Here is a 25574-nt window from a genome sequence, read left to right as displayed (position 1 = left end):
GTACAGAGTGTAGCATGGGAGGCAGGCGGGGCGGTGACAGCAGCTTACACTAAGAGACAAGTACTATCTAGTGCAATAAACACTAGGAGACCAGGAAAGTTGCTGAATCCAATCTAAGGATCACGCAGGACTTCCTGGCAGAGTGGCTGGGACCAAGGCCATTGGAGCATGAATAATGAGGCTGATCAGAAATGGAGCCCCCCCACAACCAGCAAAAGGCAAGGAAGGAGCCCCTTTTGGACACAAGAATCTGTAAGTCCCCAACTCAGATGCTGGTGGCATCCCCAGGGCTGCAGGCTGAGGGTGGGTGGGGCAGGTATGGGGTTGTCCCACTGTATGGCTCCGGACCAGTCCCCTCCCGGACAGGCTGGGGCAACCTGGGAGCAGTTATGCAAATGACCTCCTGGGTGTGGCTCTCATTACCTTTCTGTGGCTGGGGGCTGCGGAACCTGCCACTGCCTCACTGGCCCGGAGGTGGGGGGTGGAGGTGCTGCACCCCTGCTCCTCCCCCAGGCCCAGCTTCAATGGAGGAAGAAAAATCTCTCCCTCCTGCAGGAGCCCAGAGCCTAGTTACATCTGTTTCACATCAGCCTTGTTTGGTTCCAATCGTCCCACTTCCTGCTACTGTCTCTGGGAGTCCCCAGGCCCCCACTCCCAACAGTGACAATGAGGGGCTACCTCCCCTGACTTGTAAAGCGTGCCTAAGCCTGATGATTCTCCGTTAATCCTCGCTGTGCCTATCTGCAGTGGCCTTCAAGGCCTCCCACAGTGGCCTCATCTCCACTTGAGTTCCTCCATAAAGATGATGGGTCATCTACCACCCATCAAGTTAGCGAGCTCTGGTAGCCTAGACCTGAGAGTGTTGCACTGCTAATCCACAGGTAGTTAGTATCCACCAATGCTTCTGAGGGAGAAAGAGGGACGATCTCCTCTTGTGTAATTTTTTTACTATTGTTGTTGTTATGAGCCTGTGACTCACAGTGACCACATGCACAATAGCTCTGAAGCTTGCCCTGTTCTGAGCCAATTTCACTGGCTCCAATACACCTAACCCCGTTACCCCAGTTACAGTGCCACCTCATCTAGGGTCTTCCTCTCCTGTGCTGTCCCTTCACTCTTCCAAGTATGATGCTCCTCTCCAAGGACTGGTCCCTTCTGGCCACATGCCGAAAGTACACAACTTCAAAATTCTAGCTTCCAAGGAACAACTTGGTTTCACACTCTCTAGGACAGACCTGTTTATTCTCTTGGCAGTCCATGGTATGTCCAATACTTTTCTCCAGCAAAACAACTCAAAGATATTGATTCTTCATCTGTCATTTCCAGCTCTCTAGATGCATGGCAAATAATTGCAAAGACCATAGTCTGGATCAGGTGTACCTCAGTCTCTAGACTGACATTGTTGCTCTTTAGCATTCTGGAGGGGTCCCTGAGAGCATATTTTAATAATGCAATTTGTCTTTTGATTTCCTGACTGCTGGTGCCAAGAGTGTTCATTGTGGAACTGAGCAAGCTGAAATTGTCAACAATCTCAATCTTTCCTCTATCTATCAATTGGCCCCGTGGTGAAAATCTTTGTTTTCTTGATGTTGAGCTTTAATCTATATTGAAGACTGCAGTCCTTGAGCTTCTGCAGCAAGGGCTTCAGATCCTCCTCAGTCTTCAGCAAGCAAGGCCGTGTCATCTACATACTACAGGTAGTTGATGAGTCTTCCTCCAATACTGATGTCACATTCTTCTTCATAAAGTCCAGCCTCCTGGATGATCTGTTAATCATATAGATTGAAAAGATGTGATTTACAGCCTTCAAAAACCTACCAGAGGGTCAGCTATGAGTTGGTTCCAACTCCATAGCAATAAGAGGGTCAATTCTCCAAATGTGCCTCCAGCTTTTGTTCTAGTCATTCCCTGCCTGAGCTCCCCAGGCCCATCAGCACCTTCCAAGGTCCAGCAAGACCTCTAGATACACTGACGGTGCCCCCTGCTGGGTGCAGGCCTGTTGAGGATCCTGCTGAATCTCCTGAGAAGAAGCAGCAAGGAGCCTCTGTCACCTATCATGTGGTCAGAGCAAGGGAGCATGTGTTTGCCTGGTAGAAGTGTGTCTCCCAAGAGGTCCTGAAGTAGCTTCCAGGGGTTTAGGCACAGGACTGGGAGAAGGTGGTTGGTGTCAGGGCCAAAGAGGATATTGAGACAGGCGAAGGAGAGACACCAATTCCAGAGAGCAAGGATCCCTGGCACCTGTCCAGGTGGATCCAGTTAAGTGATTTGTAGGAAAACAAGTGGTTTACATCAACCTCTAGACTATGGCCCATTCAGCTCCCTAATGCCTAGAACCTTGCTTGTTAAATGTGAGGAGGGCTTGAAACTTGCTGCATAAGATTGATGACTACAACCTCTAATATGGATAGCATTTCAACATCAAGAAGACAAAAATCCTCTCCTTGCTCTCTAGTGTTAGTCCCATGTCCTAACTAATCCCTAACATGTGGTCTATGCCAAGGAAGTTGGAAGACAGTTGCCTGGTCAACTGACTGGATGAGATCCAAATATGTGCCCATTCAAAAAAAAAAACACAACCCAACAGTACTCCAACAGAATGCGAAAATTATCACACATTATCATTACTATCAAATAGAAGTCAAATCTTGCTGGAAGCTATTAAAAAAGCAGTATATAGACAGAGAACTGCCAGGAATTAAAGCTGAATTCAAAAGACACCATGCTGTTGTTAGGTGCCATCGAGTCGATTACAACCTTATGAACAACTGATCTGAAGCATTTCCTATCCTGTGCTATCTTCACACCTCCTGAAATACTAAGCACCTATTGCAGCAGTCACTGTATCAATCCACCTGGTCAAGGGTCTTCTCCTTTGTCAACCCTCTATTTTTCCAAGCATTATGTCCCAAAGAATAGCCCCTCCTAGGAACATGCTCATCATCTTTGCCGCCAAAGAGCACTTTGGCTGCACCTTCTGCAAGACATATTTGTTTCTTCTTTTGGCAGTCCATGGGATATTCACCTCTCTTCTTCAATATCACAGCACAAAGGCATCAATTCTTTCTCTGTCATTCTTATTCATTGCCCAGTTCTCAGATGCATAGTAAGTGGTTACAAAGACCATGGCCTGAATCAGATACACCTTAGTCCTCAAATTGACATCTTTGTTATTGTTCAGTGCTGTTGAGTTGAATGTGACTCATAGCGACCCTATGAAAAAAAGATCTGAATCCTGTTCTATCCTACGCCATCCTCACACCTGCTGACACACAAGAGCCCATTGGAACAGTCACTGTGTCAATCCACCTGGTTGGGGGTTTTCCTCTCCTTCACTGACCCTCCACCCTTCCCAGAATCATGTCCTTCTCCAAGGAATAATCCCTCCTAGCAACAACATGCCCGAAGTATGTGAAGTGAAGTCTTATCATTCTTGCCTCCAAAGAGCACTCCGGCTGCACCCTCTCCAAGACATGTCTGTTTGTTCTCTCGGCTGCCCTTGGGATGTCAGTGCTTTTTTCCCATACCACAGCTCAAAGGCGTCAATTCTTTTTCTGTCAACTTTATTCATTGTCCAGCTCTCAGATGCATAGCAAGTAATCAGAAAGACTATTGCCTGAATCAGATGCACCTTGGTCTTCAAACTGACATCACTACTCCTCAACAATTTGGAAAGGTCCCTAACTGCAGATTTTTCCAGTGCAATCCACCTCCTAATTTCCTGACTGCTGGTAACAAGAGTGTTAATTGTGGATCCAAGCAAGATGAAGCTGTTGACAGTTTCAATCTCCTCTCCATCCACCATGACACTACGGTCCAGTGGTAAAATCTTCGTTTACTTGAGTTTGAGGTGTAATTCATACTGAAGGCTGCCTTCCTTGATCTTCTGCAACAAGTGCTTCATGTCCTCCTCATTTTCAGCAAGCAAGGTTGTCATCTGCATAGCACAGGTTATTGATGAGTCTCCCTCCAATGCTGATGCTACACTCTTCTTCATAGAGTCCAGCTTCTCAAATAATTTGCTCAGCTTACAGATTGAATAGATATGGAGACAGAATACAACCCTGACACACTCTCTTCTTAATTTTAAATCTTACATTGCTCATCAGTATATGCCAGGAAATTTGGAAGACAGCTATCTGGCCAATGAATTGGAATAGGTCCATATTTGTTCCCATTCCCAAGAAAGATAATTCAACTGAATGTGGAAACTATCGAACAATATAATTAACATCATATGAAAGCAAAACACTGCTGAAGATCATTCCAAAATGGCTGAAACAGTACATAGAGCATAGAGAACTGTCAGAAATTCAAGCAGGATTTAGAAGAGGCCATGACACCAGGGATATCATTGCTGATGTCAAATGGATCCTGGCTGAAAGTAGAGACTATCAGAAAATGTGTATTCATGCTTTATTGACTATGCAAAGGCATTTGACTATGTGGATCATAACAAGTTGTGGTGGACATTGGGAAGAACAGGAATCCCAGAGTACTTAATTGTGTTCATGCAGAACCTATACCTGGATCAGGAGTCTTTTGTGAGAACAGAGCAGGAGAACACTGCATGCATTAAAATTGAGATGGATTTTGTTGTTGTTGTTGTTTACATCATTATACCTAAATAATTTGGAGAGGTCCCTAATTGCAGACTTTCCTAGTGTAATATGTCTCCTGGTTTCCTGACTGCTGGCACCAAGGGTATTAATTGTGGCTCTAAGTAAGATGAAGTTGTTGACAGTTTCAGTCTTTTCCCCATCTAGCATGATGTTGCTTATTGATCCAGTGGTAAGAATCTTAATTTCCTTAACATAGAGATGCAATCCATATTGAAAGGCTATATTCTTTGATCTCGTGCAACAAGTGTTTCAAATCCTCCTCACTTTAAACAAGCAAGGTTGTATGATTTACATAACACAGGTTATTGATGAGTTTCCTCTGACCCTGATGTCACATTCCTCTTCATAGAGTCCAGCCTCTTGGATAATTTGCTCAGCATACAGATTGAATAAATTTGGAGACAGTGTACAACCCGGATTCACTCCCTTCCTAATTTTAAATAATACAGTGTTCCCTTGCTCTGTTTGCACAGCAGCATCCTGGTATAGGTATAGGTTTCACATGAACATAATTAAGTGCTCTGGAATTCCTATTCTTCTCAATGTTAGCCATAACTTGTTATGATCTACACAGTCAAATGCCTTTGCATAGTCAATAAGGCATAAATACACATTTTTCTGGTATTCTCTACTTTCAACCAGAGTCTATCTAACATCAGCAATGATATCCCTGGTGCCATGGCCTCTTCTAAATCCTGCTTCAACTTCTGGCAGTTTTCTACCTATGTACTCTTCTAGCCAGTTTTGAATGATCTTCAATAGTCATTTTTTTCATGTGATATTAATGATATGTTCTATAATTTCCACATTCTGTTCAATCACCTTTCTTGGGAATGGGAACAAATATGGACCTCTTCCAATCCATTGGCCAGACAGCTGTTCTCCAAATTTCATGGTATAGACTGGTGAGTGCATCCAGGGCTGCATCTGTTAATTGAAACAAGTCAACTGGTTGAAACAACATTGGGCCCTGGGCCTTATTTTTTTGCCAGTGCCTTCAATGCAGCTTCCACTTCCTCCCTCATTACCATTGGCTCCTGCTAATATGATAGATACTTCTTGAAATTTTTCAGTGTCAGTCAGTTCTCTTTGGTACAGTGATTCTGCATATTCTCTCCATCTTCTTTTGATGTTATCTGAGTCATTCAGTATATTGTCCATAGCATCTTTCAATATTGCAACTCAAGGCTTAAATTTGTTTTTCCATTCTTTCAGCTTGAGAAATACAGGGCAAATTTTTCCCTTTTTATTCTCCAATTCCAGCTCTCTGCTCACTCCATTATACTATTTTGCTTTGTCTTCTCAAGCTGCCCTTTGAAATTTTCTATTCAGCTCTTTTACTTCAGCCTGTTTTTCCTTTGTTTTGGCTTCTCAATGCTCTGATACAATTTTCAGAGTCCCTTCTAATATTCATGTCGGTTGGGGTGTTTTTCTCCTCAGTCTTTGTAATGACCTCTTTTATGAAGACATCATAGAATGAGGGATATCATCAGATGGATCTTGACTGAAAGCACATATAATGTCAGGATGTTTACCTGTGGTTTATTGACTAAGCAAAGTCATTTGCTTGCATGAATCATAACAACTTATGGACAACATTGAGAAAAATGGAAATTCCAGAATACTTATTGTGCTAATGTAGACCTATACATAGACCAAGAAGTACTTTTAAACAGAACAAGAGAATACTACATGGTTTGGAATCAAGAAAGGTGGTGAGCTCTGGTGGCCTAGTGGCAAGAAGCTGCACTGCAATCTCAGAGGTGAGCAGTTCGAATCCACCAGATGCTCTGCTGGAGAAGGAGGAACAATCTCCTCCTGTACCAGTCAGATCCAATTTGATGGCACACACAAAAAAATAATTAAAATTTTAAATTAAAAAAAAGAATCAAGAAAGGTATGTGTCATAATACTTATTCAATCTGTATGCTTAGTAATAAAGTTTAGAAACTGGATTAACTGGAGAAAAACACAATATCAGAATTGGAGGAAGGCTCATTAACTCATGCAATTTGTAGGTGATACCACTTTGCTTCCTTCAAGTTCAGACGACTTGAAGATCTTCCTGATAATGGTTAAAGACTACAATCATCAGTATAGATTATACCTCAACATAAAGAAAACAAATTCTTACAAGTAGACCAATAAGCAATATCTTGATAAACAGGTGAAAGATTGAAGTATGTGGATGCCCAGTCAACACGCATGGAAGCAGCAGTCAAGAAATCTTAAAACATAGTATATTAGGCAAATCTACTGATGAAGATTTCTTGGTTTTTGTGGGGTTTGGGGTTTTTTTAATTTTTAAAAATTTTTTATTTATGATTTTTTAATGTAACATATATATTTTTACAACATATTATTTCCATTTAATTTTTCCCCATTCATTCATTGTTGCACATTTTCCTCCCTGCCCACCCCTCCCCCCAGTTCATTTTTGTCTTTGAAGAAAAAAAAATTCTTTCATTGTTATACAATGCCCCCAAGTCCACTGTCCACTTTACTATGCATTTCTTTTTCTGGAATTTTGTCATGAAAATAATACCTAATCCTAAATTCCTTTTAAACAGTTCTCTCCCTCATCTGTTTCAATGCAGTATACATTATTTATCCCCTCTTTTCTTTGGTTCCCCTCAACCCTGATGTCAGTTCCATTTTACAACAGTGGCACTATGCAGTATTTGTCCTTTTGTGACAGAGATATTTCACTCAGCATAATGTCCTCCTGGGTCACCATTCTGTATAATATTTCATGAGTTCTTTGTTTTTCAACACAGCATAGTATTCCATTGTGTGGATAAACCACAGCTTCTCTATCCATTCATTTGTTGATGGGCACTTGGGTTGTTTCCAACTCTTTGCTATTGTGAACAATGCCACAATAAACATAGATATGCAGATAAAGACTTCTTGTAATTGTTTAAAAAGTAAAGATGTCACTTTGAAGACTAAGATGCATCTACCCCAAACTATACTTCCAATCACTTCATATGCATGCAAAATTGGGCAATCAATAAGGAAGAACAAAGAAGAGTTGATGCTTTTGAATGATGGTGTTGTGTTAACAGAGTATACAATAGACCAGGGACTTCAGAACAAACAAATCTATCTTGGAAGAAATACTGCCTAAAGGAAGGATGATGAGACTCCTTATTACCAGGAAGGACTAATTCTTGGAGGACATTGTCTTAGTTATTTCATTGTTGTTCTTGTTGTTGTTGCTGTTAGATGCCATACAGTGGACTAGGACTCATAGCAACTCTATGAACAACCAACCAGTCTGAATCTCATCCTATCCTGCACCTTCCTCACCATTTCCAATATACTGAAGCCCATTGTTACACTTTGCCAACTCCTCTTGTGAGGATCTTCCTCTCTTTCTCTGACCCTCCACTTTTACCAGAATGATATCTTTTTCCAAGAACTGGCCTCTCTTGACAACTGGCCATAAGTATGTAGGAAAACATTTCACTATTCTTCCCTCTAAGCCAAAGATGCTTTTGTTCTCTTTTCTGTCCATAGGATATTCTACATACTTCTCTCACATCACAAGTTCAAAGGCCTTGATTTTTCTTCTGTCATCCTTATTCTCTGTTCAGCTCCTTAATTTCTTTATTTCTTCCCTTTGCATTAGCTTCTTGGCATGTTAAGTTCAATATTCAGAGTCTCTTCTGACATCTATCTTGGTCTTTTCTTCTCCTCCTCTGCCTTTGTAAAGACCTTTTGCATTTTTCATGGATGATAGTCTTGAAATCCTCCCACAGCTCACCTAGTCTTCACTCATTGGTGTTCAAGGCCTCAGAGACCTCTCTAGAGTACTGAAGAGCAACGAAGGCAGTCTAGAGACTAAGGTGCATGACAGATCCAGGCCATAGTCTTCACAATTGCTTGCTATGTGCCAGAAAGCTGGACAATAACTAGGAATGATGTTGTTGTTGATTGCCTTTGAATCAAGCAGGACTCACAGCAACCCTATGAACAGAAGGCCTGAAGCCCATCTACAACTATCAACATTTATCAGAGTTCTTAGAGTTTCCGGAGGCATTTATTTAGGAAATGGCTGCCACTGCTGCTTCCAAATCTGTCATAGTATGTTATTATTTTTATGTGCCATTGAGTTGTACGTATAGTGACCCCTATGTACAACAGCTCTGAACCCTTCCCTGTCCTGTGCCAGTCTCACTAACTCCAACACACCAAACCCACTGCAGATTTTTTCCCCCTAATCAACATGTCTTTTGATTTCTTGACTACTACGCTCATGAATGTTGAATGTGGAACCCAGCAAAATTATGTCATTGAGCTGCTGACCCAAAGGTGGCACATCTATGGTCGTTCAAATCCACCAGTTGCTCTTCAAGAGAAATATGAGGAATCTTCTCCCATTCTTCTGAAAATCTACAGGATGATCAGTTCTGATTAAGTGACAATGAGAGTTGAGTTGTATACTTTTACATTTCTTAGTAGCCACATCTGAAACTAAGAGATTGATTTTAATTGTAATTGATGTTGTTGTTGTTGTTATGTGCGGTCGAGTCACCTGTGACTCATAGTGACCCTGTGTACAACAGCCCTAACCCCTGCTCTATCCTGTACAAATCTTACTGTCTCTGACACACTTAACCCCATTGCCCCAGACACTGAATCAATCCATCTCACTGAGGGTCTTCCTTTCCTGTGCTGTCCCTCCACCCTCCCAAGCATGATGTCCCTCTCCAAGGACTGGTCCTTCCTTGCAACATGTCCAAAGTATGTCATACTATAATTGTAATTACATACTTGTTGAAACCTACAGATGCAATATATTACCATTTCAGCCTGAAAATAATGTAAATATTAGCTTTATTTTATATTTTTGTTTGTAATCAATCTGAGAAGAACTATGACAAAATTCTTCAAGACCAAAGGCTTATTCATTGTAAATTCCCTTTTCCAATGTGGTAAATGGTGACTATATACATGAACCTTGTTGGATGCATTATACAAGAATCAAATTTACTCTATCCATGGTTGTTGTTGTTGTGTGCTGTTGAGTCGCTTGGAACTCATAGCGACCCTATGTACAACAGCCCTAAACTCTGCTCTGTTCTGTGCTAATCGCACTGTCTCTGACACTCCCATCCCGATTACCCCAGTCACTGAATCAATCCACCTCATAGAGGGCCTTTCCCTCCTGCGCTGTCCCTCCACTCTCCCAAGGATGGTGTCCATCTCCAAGGACTGGTCTCTCCTTACAACATGACCAAAGTATGTCAGATGGAGCCTCAGAATCCTTCCCTCCAAGGAACCACCCAGCTTAACCCTTTCCAGGATGAATCTGTTTGTTTTCCTAGCAGTCCATGGTATTCTCAATACTCTTCTTTAGCACCACAGCTCAAAGGCATCAATTCTCCTTCTATCCTCCTTGGTCATTGTCCAACTCTCTGATGCATAACAAGTAATATCCATGGTAGGAGACCTTAAAGAAGATCAATATCATCAATCAGAATAAGATCAGGGACTGACAATGGAACAGACTATCAATTGCTCATATGCAATTTTAAGTTGAAGCTGAGAAAAATGAAGACAGGTCTACAAGAGCCAAAATACAACCTTAAGTATATCCCACTCAAATTAAGGATCACCACAAGAGTAGTTCTATTTCTTCCTTAACAATCTCCAGGGGTCCTTTGTGGTTTTCTAAAAATTTTCTTTTATTAATTTTAATGAACATTTATAGAGATTTTTGGATTTCCACTCATTTATTGTTGCATGTTTCTCCCTGACCATCCCTCTCTGCCCCACCCCCAGTTCGCTCCTCTCTTTGAAAAGTAAAAGAAAAATTCTTTCATTGGTATACAATCCCCCTGCACTCCCCTACGCTGCCCCAAGTACATTCCACTATGCAACCTAATTCTGGACTCTTGTGATAACCATAATACCCTATCATATACCACTTTTAAATTGTTCTTTCCCTCATCTGTTTCAATGCAGTATAAATAATTTATTCAATTTTTCTCAGTCTTACCCCAACCCTGATATCAGTCCCATTCTACAACAGTGGCACCATGCAATATTTGTCCTTTTGTGACTGAGATATTTCACTTTTGACATTCATACTTCTCAAATTCCATGTTCCAATCTGTAGTGCCTGTTTGCAACTGTTCCTCCTTCTTGGTGATTCCCAGTAAGACTCTGCCTCCGGTGTCATATCTGTTAGTCTACTCTAAGTGTGCTCTAATGTACTTAAGATTTTCTGAGGCTTATAATTTCAGAAGTGGATGGCCAACCCTTCTCCCTAGTCTGTCTTAATTTGGATGTTCAACTCTAGAGCAATACTTGACAGAAAAGCATTTTTCCCAAAAGAGCAGATGAGAGGCCTTCCCTATTACTCAGGTAACTGCTCACCTGTCCAGCACTCCCTTGGTACATGTGTCTTATTCCTACTCCCATCCTTTCCCCTCCATCACCTCCCACTATTCTGTCCCTAGCCACACCTTATTTGATGGCTCAGGCCTCCACCCACCTCTATCCACCCACTTCCTCTCTTCTCTCTTGTGATGTTGGTGGTGTCCTGGTGCAGGCATGACCTCTGTGTTGCAGGGACAGAATCTCTGTGTAACAGGGGCAGAACCTCCACATGACAGGCCTCTGCCCAGTGGGGGCAGGACTTCCCCTTTGTTGTCAGCACCAGCTAATATCACACTCAAGCAAGATTCTGCTGAAGATTATCTAAAAAATGATGGGAACAATACATCAGAAGAGAACTGCCAGATGTACACGCTGGGTTTAGAAAAGACCCTGACACTAGGGATATTATAGCTAACATTAGCTGGATCTTGACCAAAAGGAGAGAGTACCAGAGAAATGTCTGTCTGAATTTCATTGACTATCCAAAGGCATTTGACTGTGTGGATCACAAGAAATTGTAGCTAACCTTGAGGAGAATGGGAACCCCAGAGCACTTAATTTTGCTCATACGAAACCTATTCTTGGACCAGGAAGCAATAGTCAGAACAGAGCAGGGAAACACTGAATGGTTCAGGATCAGGAAAAATATGCATCAGGGATGAAGGGACAACACAGGAGAGGAAGACCCAGAATGAGATGGATTGACTCAGTGACTGGAGAAATGGGATTAGGTGTGTCAGGGATGGATGAGATTGGCTCAGGATAGGACAAGATTCAGAGTTATTATACATAAGGTCTCTATGAGTCACAGGCGACTCAATGACACATAATAAAATAACAACAGCAACAAGAATAGTTCATCTTACATATGGTAAGCATGTTATCAGGGTGTGCTAGTCCTTGGAAAAAGACATCATTTTGAAAAAGGATGGAAAGTCAGAGAACGAGAAGAAGATATTCAATTATATGGATTGACATAGTGACTATATCAAAAGGCTCAAGAATATCAGAGATTGTGAGAATGGTGTAGCATAGAACAGGTTTTGAATCAGTTTTTCATAGGGTCACTATGAGTCATGGTCGACTTGACAACACTTTAACAATAAGAAGAGTAGTTTCAGTACATTGAACATTAGTGACTCAAGATCATATGAGTTGTGATGTAACAACATAAAGGATACCATATATGAAAAAAGCAAAAGGTCATACAATAGAGTACTTAAAAACACAGGAAAGAAAAAGACTGATAATCCAATTACAAAATGGTCAAAAGACATGGAAAGAATTTTCACAGAGTAAGATATTTGAATGGCAAACAGACACATGAAGAAATGCTCCAAATCACTGACAATAAAAGAGATGCTAATCAAAACCACAATGAAGTACCATCACACTCCAGTAACAGTGGCAAAGTTTAACAAGGTGGTTGTTGTTGTTATGTGCCGTCGAGTTGTTTGTGACTCATAGCGACCCTATGTACAACAGCCCTAAACCCTGCTCTATCCTGTGCCAATTGTATTGCCTCTGACACACCCATCCCGATTACCCCAGTCACTGAATCAATCCACCTCATAGAGGGTCTTCCCCTCCTGCGCTGTCCCTCCACCCTACCAAGCATGATATCCCTCTCCAAGGACCTGTCTCTCCTTACAACATGTCCAAAGTATGAACAAGGTAGCAAGTAATAAATGTTAGAAAAGATGTGGTGAGAAAGGAACTCTTATACATTGTTAGTGGGATTATAAAATGGTACAATCATTCTGGAAGGTAGTTTGGTTCCATATGACCCAGCTATTCCACTACTTGGAATATACCCTGAGAATAGGAGAACTGAAATTTGTATACAGCATTGTTCATAGCAGCATTATTCACCATCACAAAAACATGGAAACAGCCCAAATGTCCAACCACAAATGAATGGATTGAGAAATTTTGGTATTTTCACACAATAGAATACTATGTAGCACACAGGAGCAATGATTTTATAAATTATTACCTAACTTGGGAGGGACTGGAGAGCATTATGCTGAGTTAACTAACTCAGTCCCACAAGGACAAATATTGTATAAAACCATTACTGTAGAATGAGTATAGAATCCAAGAGGGGTGAGGATGTGCAGGTGGGGGAGGGGGATTAATCATGGGGTTGTACAATTTGATGGGTGGGAGTGAGGGAAACTGAAAGAATTTGTTCAAATTTATATTCTAATTTTGTAAATAAACTAGTAGAAAATTAAAAGAAGAAAGAAAGAAAAGACTAGAATAGATGAGAAAAAAGACTGACATTTACTCTTAAACTAGAGCAACTAAATGATTTGAAGGCACAATGATGTAAAAGCTAGGAAAAAGTGGGGTGAGAGGTGATTTGAGATGAACTGCGGATTTCAAAGGGTGATGTGAGAAGACAAAGTAAAGTGTAATAAATGTGCAAAGACCTGTAGTTAGAAAAACAAAAGGGAAGAACATGGTTAACATTTCTCAAGTTGAAAGAACTGAAGAACAAATGTAAACCTCACGTTGCAATATTGGAAGAGTCTAAGGAGCTCTGGTGGCTTAGTGGTAAGGAGTTGTGCAGCTGTCACAAAGGCATGCAGTTCAAATCCATCAGCTGCTCCATGGGTGAAAGACGGGCAATTAACTTGTTAATTCTGTTAATTGAATGCCTCTGAAAGTTCATTGGAAGGTCAGCTATGGGGCAGATCTGACTCAATGGCACATAACAACAAAAATATTAGGCAAAATAGCAATGAACATGGGAAGCACCAAAAGAATACGAAGGAACACATGGAGACAAAAAGAAAATACTCAACAAACTCAGGAGGAAGCATATGACCCACAGAGACCGAAGGAAAACGCTCCAGCTGTACTGAAAGCATTGATAGAAAAGAAAGCTCCAGGAATTGACAGAATACCAGTTGAAATGTTTCAGCAAATGGATACAGCACTAGAGGTGTTCACCAGCCAAGAAATTTGGAGGACTGCTACCTCACCAACCACCTGAAAGAAATCCATATTTGTGCCCATTCCAAAAACGAAGGTGATCTAATGGAGTGCTGAAATCACCAAAGAATATCATTAATATCAAGCACAAGTAAAGTTTTGCTGAAAATAATTTTAAAATAGTTGCAGCAGTTTGTGGACAGGGAACTAACAGATCCTTGGATTCAGAAAAGATCGTGGAATGAGAGATATCAGATAGATCTTGACCAAAAGCATAAAATATCAGAAAGTTGTTTCTTATGGTTTATTGACTATGCAAAGGTATCCAATTGTGTAGCTCATAACAAATTATGGGTAAATTGAGAAGAATGGAAATTCTAGAACACTCAACTATGCTCAGGCAAAACCTGTACATAGACCAAGAAGTAGTCATTCACACAAAATAAGAGGATATTGCATGGATTAAAATTAGGAAAGGTGTGTCCAGGTTGTAACTCTTCACCATACTTATTTCATCTGTATGCTGAGTAATTAATCTGAGAAAATGAACTATATGCAGAACACAACATCAGGATTGGAGGATGGCTCATTAACATTATGCCATTTACAGATGATACAACTTTGGTGAAAGTTTGAAGTACTTACTGATAATGGTCAAAGACTACAGTCATCAATATAGAATAAGCCTCAACATGTTGTTGTTGTTATGTGCCGTCGAGTCGAGAGCCCTAAACTCCGCTCTGTCCTGTGCCAATCGCACTGTCTCTGACACTCCCATCCCAATTATCCCAGTCACTGAATCAATCCACCTCATAGAGGGCCTTCCTCTCCTGCGCTGTCCCTCCACCCTCCCAAGCATGATGTTCCTCTCTTGGCACCAGCAGCCAGGAAATTAAAAGGCGCATTGCCATGGGAAAGTCTGCTGTTAGGGACCTCTCCAAAGTGCTGAAGAGCAATGGTATCTCTTTGGAGACTAAGGTGCGTCTGATACAGGCCATGGTCTTCGCAATCACCTGTTATGCATCAGAGAGTTGGACAATGACCAAGGAGGATGGAAGGAGAATTGATGCCTTTGAGCTGTGGTGCTGGAGAAGAGTACTGAGAATACCATGGACTGCTAGGAAAACAAACAGATTTGTCCTGGAAAGAGTTAAACCGGGTGGCTCCTTGGAGGCAAGGATTCTGAGGCTCCGTCTAACATACTTTGGACATGTTGTGAGGAGAGACCGGTCCTTAGAGAAGGACATCATGCTTGGAACCTCAACATAGAGTAAACAAAAATTCTTACAGCTAGACCAATAAAGAACACCTTGATAAATGGAGGAAAACATTGAAGTTGTCAAAGATTTAATTTTACATGGAACCACAGCCAATATGCATGGGAGCAGCTTTCAAGAAAGCAAAGGACATATTACACTGGGCAAACCTGTGATAAAGACGTCTTTTAAATGTTTAAAAAGCAATGATATCACTTTGAAGGCTCAGATGTATCTATTTCAAGCTATAGTACTTCCAAACACTTCATATGAAAGTAATAGTTGGACAAGGAATAAGGAAGAGCAAAGAAAAAGTGATGCTTTTGAAGGATGGTGTTGACAAAGCATACGGAATAGACCAGGGACTGCAGAACAAACACATCTGTCTTGGAGAAATACTGCCCAAAGCAAAGATGATGGGACTCCTTATCAGGAAGGACTAATCTTTGAGGGACATTGTCTTGGTTACCTTGTTGTTGTTGTTGACAAGGACTCACAGTGACCTCACAGATCCGAATCTTGTCCTATCCTTCACTCATCTCATGGCCTCCAATATACTCAAGCCTGTTGTTACAGTCACTGTACCAGTTCATCTTATTGAGGACCTTCTTCTCTTTCTCTGACCCTCCACCTTCCCAGCATGAGGTCTTTTTCCAAGAACTGGACCTTCCTGGCAACATGCCCAAAGTAAACAAGACAAAATTTCACCATCTTTGCCTCTAAGAGGCACCCTGCTTACACATCCTTCAAGATAGACTTGTTTGTTCTTTTTGCAATATACTTTGCCAACACCACAATTTAAGGACATCAACCCTCGTCATCTTTATTCATGGCCAACTTTCAGATATATAGGAAGCAATTGAAAATACCACGGTTTAGGTCAAGTGTACCTTATTAGCCTTTAAACTGACATCTTTGCTTTTCAGGACTTTGGAGAGATCCTTGACAGCAGATTTTCCTTGTGCAATATGTCTTCATTTCTTGACTGTTGTTACCAGGCATGTTGATTGTGAATCCAACACCTTCACTCTTTCCTCCATCTGTAATAATGAGGGTAGTCATCCTAACTAGTGGTGAAGATCTTTGTTTTCTTGCTATTGTAATACAATCCATCTGGAAGACTGTGGTCTTTGATCTTCTTCAGTCCTTCTTCACTTTCTGCCAGCAAGTTTGTGTCATCTGCATAACAAAGGTTGTTAATGAATCTTCCTCCAACACTAGATTATTCCTCACAGAGTCCAGCTTCTTGAATCATTTGTTCAGCACACAGATGACTAGGTATGGAGAAAGGATACAATCCTGACACACACCAGTCCTCATTTTAAACCAAGCAATGAATGCTCCCTTGCTTTGTCTGGACAACTGCTTCTTGGTCTATGTATAGGTTTCATATGAGCACAGTTAGTATTCCTGGATTCCCATTCTTCTCAGTGTTAACCATAATTTTTTTTATGATCCACACATAATTGTGCTTAGTTACCTAATTCTAGCTATGCTATAACAGAAATACACAAGTAGATTTACTTTCTCAGTTTAGGAGGCCAGAATTCTGAAATTAGGGTATCAGCTCTAGTGAAAAATTCTGTGTTTCTGTTGGTCCTTGTTTATGTTCAAGCATCTATAAGCTTGCATTCTTTAGAGGTCTCCATGTGTCTTGACAGAAACCCTTTCCAATTCTAGGAAGCCCATCATGCAGGGATCCTGGGTCAAAAGGGCCTGCCCTGACTTTTCTTTCTGGGTGACACTGAAGTCTCTCCCTCCCCTGTCATCTGTCCTGACTTTTAGCACTAAAAGGTGTTGTCACACAATCCCAGCAAAAGGCTTCTTCCATTGTATCAGGACTGTGAGTGGATTAGAGGTCTCACATCCCACCCTAATCCCTTAGTTCTTATCAGGACTGACCAGTCAGGGCACAACCTTGCATTATTGTGTACCTGCCATCCCTAACTTTGAGGACCACAGCCCACGCAAGTTATGTATTCTGTGGGGGACACAACTCAATCCACGACAGACATGATGCTTAATAATAAAGTAGAGGGTCCATGAAAAAGTGGAAGACCTTCAATACAGTGGCCGTAACCAGGGGTTCAAACAGAAAGAGTTGTGAGGGCGAGGCAGGGTCATGCCCATCCAACTGTATCTCAAAAGAACTCTAGGATCGTGCATTTCCACCTTAAGGCGTTTCTGCCCTGGAACCAGCCACAGACAGGGGTTCAATGGCTGGGTGCGCCCCCTCCTCCCTCAGGCTTTAGACCGATCAGCCGATCAGCCGAGCTGAGCTGCTTGTATAGCGCCCCAGCTCCCAACTCTGGCCCGCAGGTCGCATGTACGAGAAGTCCCCAACCCTCCCACCCAGCACCCTCTCCGCCCCCGCAACCCACAAAGCCTCTTCTTCCTTCCTTGCAGGCACTGCCAGAGTGTCTCCTACACAGGCCCAGAGTTGGGGCCCCTCGGGGGTGCCCCGGGACTGAAGCTCCGCTGACTTTCCGGGAAAGAGGAGGCGGGCGGAGGGAAGAGCAGGCTGGGGCCGCGGAGGGAGCTGGCGGCCGCCTGGCACGGGGACAGAGTGCGTTTGCACCTCTTTGAAGCCTGGAGATGAAAGCGGGGCCACATGGGCTGCCTTTGATTCCGCTCCTCCCCAGCCCGGAGCAGCTGCAGCGGCCAGGGCCCAGCCCTGCTCCCCGCGCCGCCCCTGGGGAAGCCAGGGGGGCCCCAGGCCAAGGGTGTTTCTCTCCTGGTGGAGAGGAGATGGAGGAGGGGTAAGCAGAGGAGGCCCTTCAATGGGGGGGAGGGGATCTGGCCGCAACAGGCCCACCCAAAGGGCACAGGCAGCCCCCCTCATCATAGGACTGAAAGAACCTTCTTCCAGAACCTGTGTCCAGGTAAGAACTTTCGCTGTTAAGGAGTCACCCAAAAGCGCGTGGTGCTGAGAGCTGCTGGATTTTCTCAGCCTCTCTGAACCCAGTTGCTGTTTCATGCATTTTGACTCATGGCGACCCTATGTATGAAGGAAGAATAAGGCAGTTGCCCACCACCTCCAAGCTTGATCTCTTCCTGAGAAACTTGATAACATCTAAGCTGGTCATATCAAAGAGCAGGCCAGACAATGAATCCTGATAAGAGTCTGAGCTTGGAAAAAAAGGTGCTAAAACCTAACTTAATTAACAAATCAAATTCCGAGAAATACCATCTTAGTCCTCCCCAGGACCGTTGTAGAAAGGAAACCCCCCAAACTGCCTACAGGCCAGTTGGATCCTGTCTGCATGCCATGTGGCTGGGTCACTTGGCGTCCCTCACAGATCACACAACAAAGGCCTGTTCGTTTCTTGGGACCAATTCCTTTCTTTCTCTGTCTTGTGCCCTCCTGCTCTTTTTTATGTGTAACAATGTATGCAACAGTAGAGAGATGTGCTCCACAGGGTTCTCAGTGGCTAAGTATTCAGGAGAATGGCAGGTCTTTCTTCTGAGTTACCTCTATCTGGAGGTGAACTTCCTGTCCTTTGATTTGTAGCCAAGCACGTTGACCATTTGTCCCATCTGGAGATTCCAATTTGAATTCAACAAATATTTGTAGAGAACCTCCGGTCTATTAGGAACTGTTCTTAGAACCCTTTATGCACATATTTGGGTGAGACCAAATGACGTAATGCATATAAAGGGCTTAACACTGAGTCTGGCACATGGAAACGCTTGGTACCTGTCAACCATCATTATCGTCATCATTAACACCACCTCCACCACCTTCAGCTCCTTTTAACCACTCCTGGGTTTGAAGGCAGAGAACCAACTGCCGTTCTAGTGCCCAGTACCTCTCTGCTCTGGCCTGAGGTGGGCTTCCTCCTCTCTCCTAGGTCAGCCCCTAGCCTAGAGGAGGCAGGACCACTGACCCAGACCACTGAACCCTCCAGCCTGAGAAAGGCAGCCCAGTGACAGGCCCAGACACACAAACATCTTGTGTTCTGAGGCCACTGAGGGTAAAGGAGGTGAAGCTCTGTCTGGGAGTCCGAGCAGGCCCTGCCTCTTCATGGCCTGAGTCTGCAGAGGCTGCAAAGCAAAACTCCTCCTCGAACAGCTGGAGAGAAGCAGGAGCCAAGCCAGGCTTAAGGAGCCAGCAGGGGTGAGGGAACCAAGCTCACTGTGGGCATGGTCTCTGCAATCCCTGCCGCCCTAGCACCCAGGCAACATGGACCATGTGTCCTCTGTCTCAACCCCGTCCACAGCCTCCAGAGACATTCCCTCCACAGAGGTCCTCCTCCTCCTCCTGGCACAGCCACTGCGTGCTCAGTGACACAAGGAGCGTGTCTGTGAACCCCTCCAGGGCATACTCCTTGGCCCTCATCCCATCCATGGTGACATCATGCTGCCTCCCAGGGGTAGAAAGGAGATGACAAAGCCAGGTCTGGGGATGGGTCTCGAGTATTGTGAGCAACTTGTAGGTTTGCAGGACCCTGTGCTGCAACCCTTTTAAGACTCTGTCTAATCCTTGAGTCACTTGGAGGCATCCCATTTCACAGGTAGGAAAACAGAGGCTCGAGGGTCTGGAGGTGAGGCTGGAATGTGTATCTAGGTCTGATTCCAGAGTTTGTGTTCTTTCCATTCAAATGTGCTGCTGAGAAACTTAGCACTTCTGGGTGAGCTCAGAGTGGCCATGGTTAGTCCCATTATCTGAGAGTCCAAGCCCAAGAAGCCAAGTTGAAAGACCATGATGCAGCAGGAAGAGTGATGGCCTTGGTGGCAGATTGATGAGGTGGCCTTTCACTAGCACTGTGAGGTCCCCTCCCCTTGACATCTTACATCTCTATGCTGGGAAGTGACCATGAAATGTAGGATTCCCTGAAGATTACTGTAGGTGGTCTGTAGCCTTAAAATTCTTGTAGCAGTTATCACTCACTCATCCATGCCATCAAGTCAGAAATGACTCATAGCCGACCCTCCAGTGGGTTTTCTTAGGCTATAAATTGCACAAGAGGAAATTGCCCATCTTTCTCCCATAGAGAAACTGGTAAATTGGAACCTCCCACCTTTGGGTTGGCAGTGCAAGCCCTTATCCACTAATCCACCAGAGCTCCCTGTGGTAAGTACACAGTTCTAACTCGAAGGCATACACCAAACAGCACACCAAACTCTCCATCTCATGCATAGTTTTGTTTCAGTTGTGTCTATGTTGAGGAGGGTGTCCCTGGGCAGTAGCAATTAAGTGAGGCTACTAACAGAAAGGTTAATGGTTCAAATCCAATCAGGGGTGCCATGGAAGAAATGCTTGGTGTCTGCTTTTGAAAAGTCATGGCCATGAAACCCTATTCAGAGCACAGTTCTATCCTGATATACACAGGATCACCGTGGATGGGAACTGGCTGATCCCAGAGTGACTCGAAAGAAAAGAAAGAATTTGTTGACTTAAAGGGAAATAGTAAATAAATTTACATTGTGGCGCACAGGATATTGACTGTACTGTGGACTGCCAGAAGAACAAACACATCCGTTTTGGGAAAAGTACAGGCAGAATGTTCCTCAGAGGCGAGGGTGGCCAGACGTGGCCCGGCTTCCTTTGTGTACGTACCACGCACTGACCGATTGCACCACTGCACCTCTACAGCCTGCTTACTTGGGATGTGTCCTTAGAAAAGGACAATCACTAGGAAAGGGCATCACGTGTGACAAAGCAGAGGGCTGGTGAACACAAGGGAGAGCCTCTGTGAGTCAGACGGACACGGGGATCGCGACAATGGGCTCAAACACATGAATGGTTGTCAGGATGGTGCAGGACTGAGTAACATTTGCTGCTGTCATACGTGGGTCCCTAAGAGTCAGTGCCAAATGACAGCAACCAGACAGTGAATAAAGCCCCAGGTGGCTGCAAGAAGAGGCCCAAGGCATGATGGGAATATCAGCATGCCAGTGGCCTGGGAAGCATAAAATGATGTGATGACCACACCCCCTGGAGGGCATGACTGGTGGGCAGGGGGCTGCAACTGAGGGCCTCAGTCCCACTGGAGCCAGGCCAGGAGAGACGGAAGTGGGAAAGGGAGGTAAGAGTGAGTTGGGAGAGGAGAAGGAGCAGGCGCTTGGGCTCGGGGGCCCACCAGCCCTCTCGTCCAGCCAGGGGCCCCACTGAGCCTGGAGGCCACATTGCTGCTCCCCTCCCCAGCACCGGCCGCAGCTGGCTGGTGTAAAACACACATGTTTTGACTGAAGCCTCTCTCCCCCACCTCCTGAAAAACGCCAACATTAAAGGGAGCATAGCTTTGTAAAACTGAAACTGTAAAACGCTTCTGAAACCCAGCCCGGGGGATTAAAGAAACCACATGAAAAGGGATTGGGGACGACCTGGACGCTGACTTCCTGTTCAGAAGTTCCCTCAACATGTGCCTCCCACTCGGGCGGGTGGCGTGTAGAGAGGAGGAGGAAGACGACGAGGGCCGGTGCAGGCCTCAGGGGATCTTGGAAAGTCCAGGGGACTGGAAGGTCCAGGATCTGACACACTAAGGTCATGGCCCTTTGGGTCTTTGACCTCTGGGGGTTCAAATGAGAAGCCTTGGGACACACCCTGTGGTAATGGAGGAGTTGGATATAAGAGTGACCACAACCACAAGTGTCTGCTTCGCAGCACTGTGCCAGCCTCCCCGGTGGCTCCTCAAAGTCCTCACGGTCCTCAGTCACCAGAAGATGCCAAAAGTATCCTGGTCTCAGCTCAGCCTCCTACCCAGTTGCAATTCAGCGTCCAGGCACAGAACTCCACCTCTTGGGTTTGGATCCCAGCTCTACCACTCATAGCTGTGGACCATCTGATGACCCTAATTCACTATCCCCTTAGAGACTATTTAGGGGAAAGTGTTCAACAAACTGTCTGGCATGGAGGACCAGTGCCAACTGTTAGTCAACTCTTGGCAGCCCCATGTGCGTCAGGGAAGGAGTGAGCTCTGGGAGGGTGTTCATGGCTGTGACCTCTCAGAAGGAGATCAGCAAGCCTGTCTCCTGAAGCGCCCCGGGGTGGATTCCAGTCTTTTCGTTAGCAGTGTTAAGCATTTGGACTACTCAGATTCTCGGGCACAATGGTCAATAAATGGCAACGCACAGATACACACTCCGCACCATGTCACTGATGGGCATGAGTTTAAAACATGCAAGAGGTGTGCCAGGACCACACAGCCTCCTGGGCTAGGAGAAAGATGGTAGTTATTCCCCTACCCCCGGGGACCTCCTGCTGCTCCATGGCCTTGAACAAATCCTAACAAATGTCTAAGGTAAGAACTTCATCTTAGAACAGATGCTAGGACGAGCTGGGTAACAGTCCCTTCAAGCTAAGATGTTCTAGTTTGGGGCCGGGGAATCAAAGGCAAAGAAGCAGCCTGTCTCTCTCCCACGACTGGAGAGTTTGCTGGACTTGGGGACAGCAGGGGAGCTCTGTGATTTTTAATCCTTTGGCCATGAGCTTCTCTACCTTGAGACTGGCCATCCAGGGCTATGAATGGAGAAAACCAGGTGTGTGGACACACATATCATGCATGCCCACATGCACGCCTTCCCTGTCACACACATGTTATACAGACACAGACTAACGTCCACACGCCGCATAGGTGGCCACCACCACCCCCAATAAAGCAGCATTACAGCCCTTCCTCCGTTATATAAACTCTCCATGCCCTCCAGTGTCCCCCGCAATCACTTACCTAATATTAGGATATTAAAAAATATGGCAAGATTTTAAGAGACTTATTAAAATGCAATTAGCAGCGTGTACGACTTAAGCAGGGAGATTATTTTTAAAAATGACTTGATTGTGCAGAATACCACGCACCTTCCCGAGGCCGTAAACCTGCCAATCACACACGTTCTCAAATGAAGAGGTTTCTGCACTTTCTCTTTGTCCTTCAGGGGTTTCTCCTACTCCTGTGACCACCAAAGCTGTGGTTTCGCGACCCCACAAAAACCATCCACCCCCATTACATACCCCCACAGACCCCTCAAGTGGCCCCTCAGAAGGAAGCCAAGGATGTAATCAGTCAAAAGCAAAGGCTAAAGAAACTTCGAGAAACTGACCAGAGGGTGGACTAAAGGATGAAGAAGGCCCATTCTGCTGCCGCCTCCATTCCCACCCAACCCCCGCCCCTGTGATTTTAATCTGGTGCATGGGCTGCAGACAAGGCCAGGGTGGTAAACTGCCTTGCTCTGAAGCGGCTGGAGTGCAATGGCTGGAAGGGAGAAAGGAGGCCTGCAGGAAGATGGGGTGTCACTGCTGACCTCTGAGAGCTGAGCCTTAGAGACCCCCTCCCGCAGCCCCCTGGCAGCGCCCACTGGGCAGGACTGGAACAGTGTGTTGTGCTGCCCCCTGCTGCCCGCTCTCTGCACTGCAGTCCTGCTCCCGGGGCCGGCGACCCTGTGAGGCTCGCGTGGGTCCCCGGTCCGGGCATCGTCAGCAGCGTGGTTCCCACCGAAGACGCCCGGGCTTCGTCCGCCACGACTGTAACCTGTGGAGAAAAGAGCCTCTGCAAGCGCGGGGCAGCGCTGTGGGCGCCCCCCAGACAGCCCCATCCTGACCGGAGGAGTTTATCAAATGTGCTCTACTTCCTGGCATTAGACTCCCCTGGCACTTTTATTCCAACCATAAAAAGCCCATTTCATTGAGAAATAAAGTCCCATCTCCCTGACGTGGAACTCCTTTCAGAGCTTTTAGCCGCCAAGCAAAATTTATGTTTCCTGGATGCTTTCTCCTGGGGTTGCAACTGGAAATCCGGGGAGAGGGCTGGGGAGGGGGGTGGGTGTCCTGTATCCTTAGTGGACATGCGTTTAGTTTCCTGCTTGAAAGGATCCTAGAAGCTCAAAGTGCCAGGCTCGGAACCTGTGATGTGGAATGAAAAGGCCAGGGTTCTGGGTGCTGCCATCTAGTAACTAGAAGACCTTGAGTAAGGCACCAAGCCTCAGTTTCTGCATCTGTAAAATGGGAAGAGCAATGGTTTCCCCAAAGTTACTGGTGCTTACTTATTAATGTGTAACAAACAGCTGCACATGTTTTCACCACACATGTGATTATTGAGTACTGCATCTCTGTTAGCGATTGGAACTTGGAAAAAGAAGCTTTGATTCTTAAGGGAGGTGCTGGGGAGGTTGAGAGACAGTCGCCAGCCATTCCTACAAGCAGAATCCTCGAGACGGTGGAACGATGTGAAATTGTTCACTACAGGTTAGCAAGTGAACACAAGCACACCTGTGCTTAACCGTGCTTATTGAGACAGTTACTGCATTGAAGCCAATGAGGGAGAGAATAGTTTAAAAGTAATATATTTTAGGGCATTATGATTATTATTAGAGTCCGGAATGAGGGTTGCAGAGTGGAGTATACTCGGGGTGGAGGTGGGTGTGGGGATGTGAGGGGGATTATGTACCAGTGAAGAGTTTTCCTTCTGCTTTTCAAGGAGAGGAGCGAACTGGGGGTGGGGGGGAGTCAGGGGGGGGGGAGAAAAGTGCAACAATGAATGAATGAATGAATGGAATTCCAAAATCTCTGTAGATGTTCATTGAAATGAATAAAAAAAAGTTAAAAAAATTTAAAAAAGAGACAATAGACAATATTGTGGTTTTTATCTGCCACCAAGTCAGCTTTGACACACAGCAACCTGATTACAAGAGGAGAAAAAGAACCCAAACACTATTCAATCCTGTGACAAAGGTGCACTTGATTCAGGCTATAGTCTTTCCAATCATCTGTTATGCATCTGAGAGCTGGCCAATGAATAAAGAGGACAGAAAATGATTTGATGCTTTTGAGTTGTAGTGTTGGAGATGAGTACTGACTACTCCATGGACTGCCAAAAGGCCCAACAGATATGTCTTGGGGGGGGGGGGAAATGAAGTCAGAGTACTCCTTAGAGCCAACGACAGAGAAATTTCATCTCACATATTTTGGGCATTTTGCTTGCAGAAACTATTTTTTGGAAAGGGACATTATGCTTGAAAAGGTCAAGGGTCAGCAAAAGAGAAGACAACTTTCAATCAGATGGATTGGCACACTGCTGCAATGGATTTAAGTGTGTCAGAGATTGTGAAGAGGGGGATGGCAGGGTAGGAGTTCAGATCTAACATGCATAGGGTGGCTATGAGTCGTACTCAACTCCAAAGCACCTAACAACAACAACAATTCTGTGCTGTCCTCACAATAGCTTCTGTGCCGAAACCACTGTGTCAACTCCTCTGTATCAGTCTTCCTTTTTTCCCATGATCCTCTCCTTTACCAAGCATGATTTCTTTCTCCAAGGACTGGCCCCTTCTAATAGCATGTCCAAAGTATGAGAAAACGAACTTCCACTGTGCTTGTTCTAAGTAATTTCTAGTAAAATCCAGGTGGCGGTGGTGGTGGTGGTGGTTGTGTACT

General features: G+C 44.5%; 1 protein-coding gene across 1 annotated transcript in view; it reads right to left on the bottom strand.

Moving 5' to 3' along the window:
• Positions 1–17462: 17462 nt before the first annotated feature.
• LOC102860350 (chromosome unknown open reading frame, human C1orf127) overlaps positions 17463–25574 on the bottom strand; it is a 41622-nt gene continuing 33510 nt past the window's right edge. The window contains 2 exon segments of the mRNA XM_006885901.1: positions 17463–17939; positions 23447–23673. Coding sequence (XP_006885963.1) covers positions 17463–17939; positions 23447–23673 — 704 coding nt within the window.

This window comes from Elephantulus edwardii, unplaced genomic scaffold, assembly GCF_000299155.1.
Source record: "Elephantulus edwardii isolate Elephantulus edwardi_28Jun2011 unplaced genomic scaffold, EleEdw1.0 scaffold00045, whole genome shotgun sequence".
Taxonomy (NCBI): domain Eukaryota; kingdom Metazoa; phylum Chordata; class Mammalia; order Macroscelidea; family Macroscelididae; genus Elephantulus; species Elephantulus edwardii.
The sequence above is the reverse complement of the archived record's forward strand: the minus strand, read 5'-3'. Positions and strand labels throughout refer to the sequence as shown.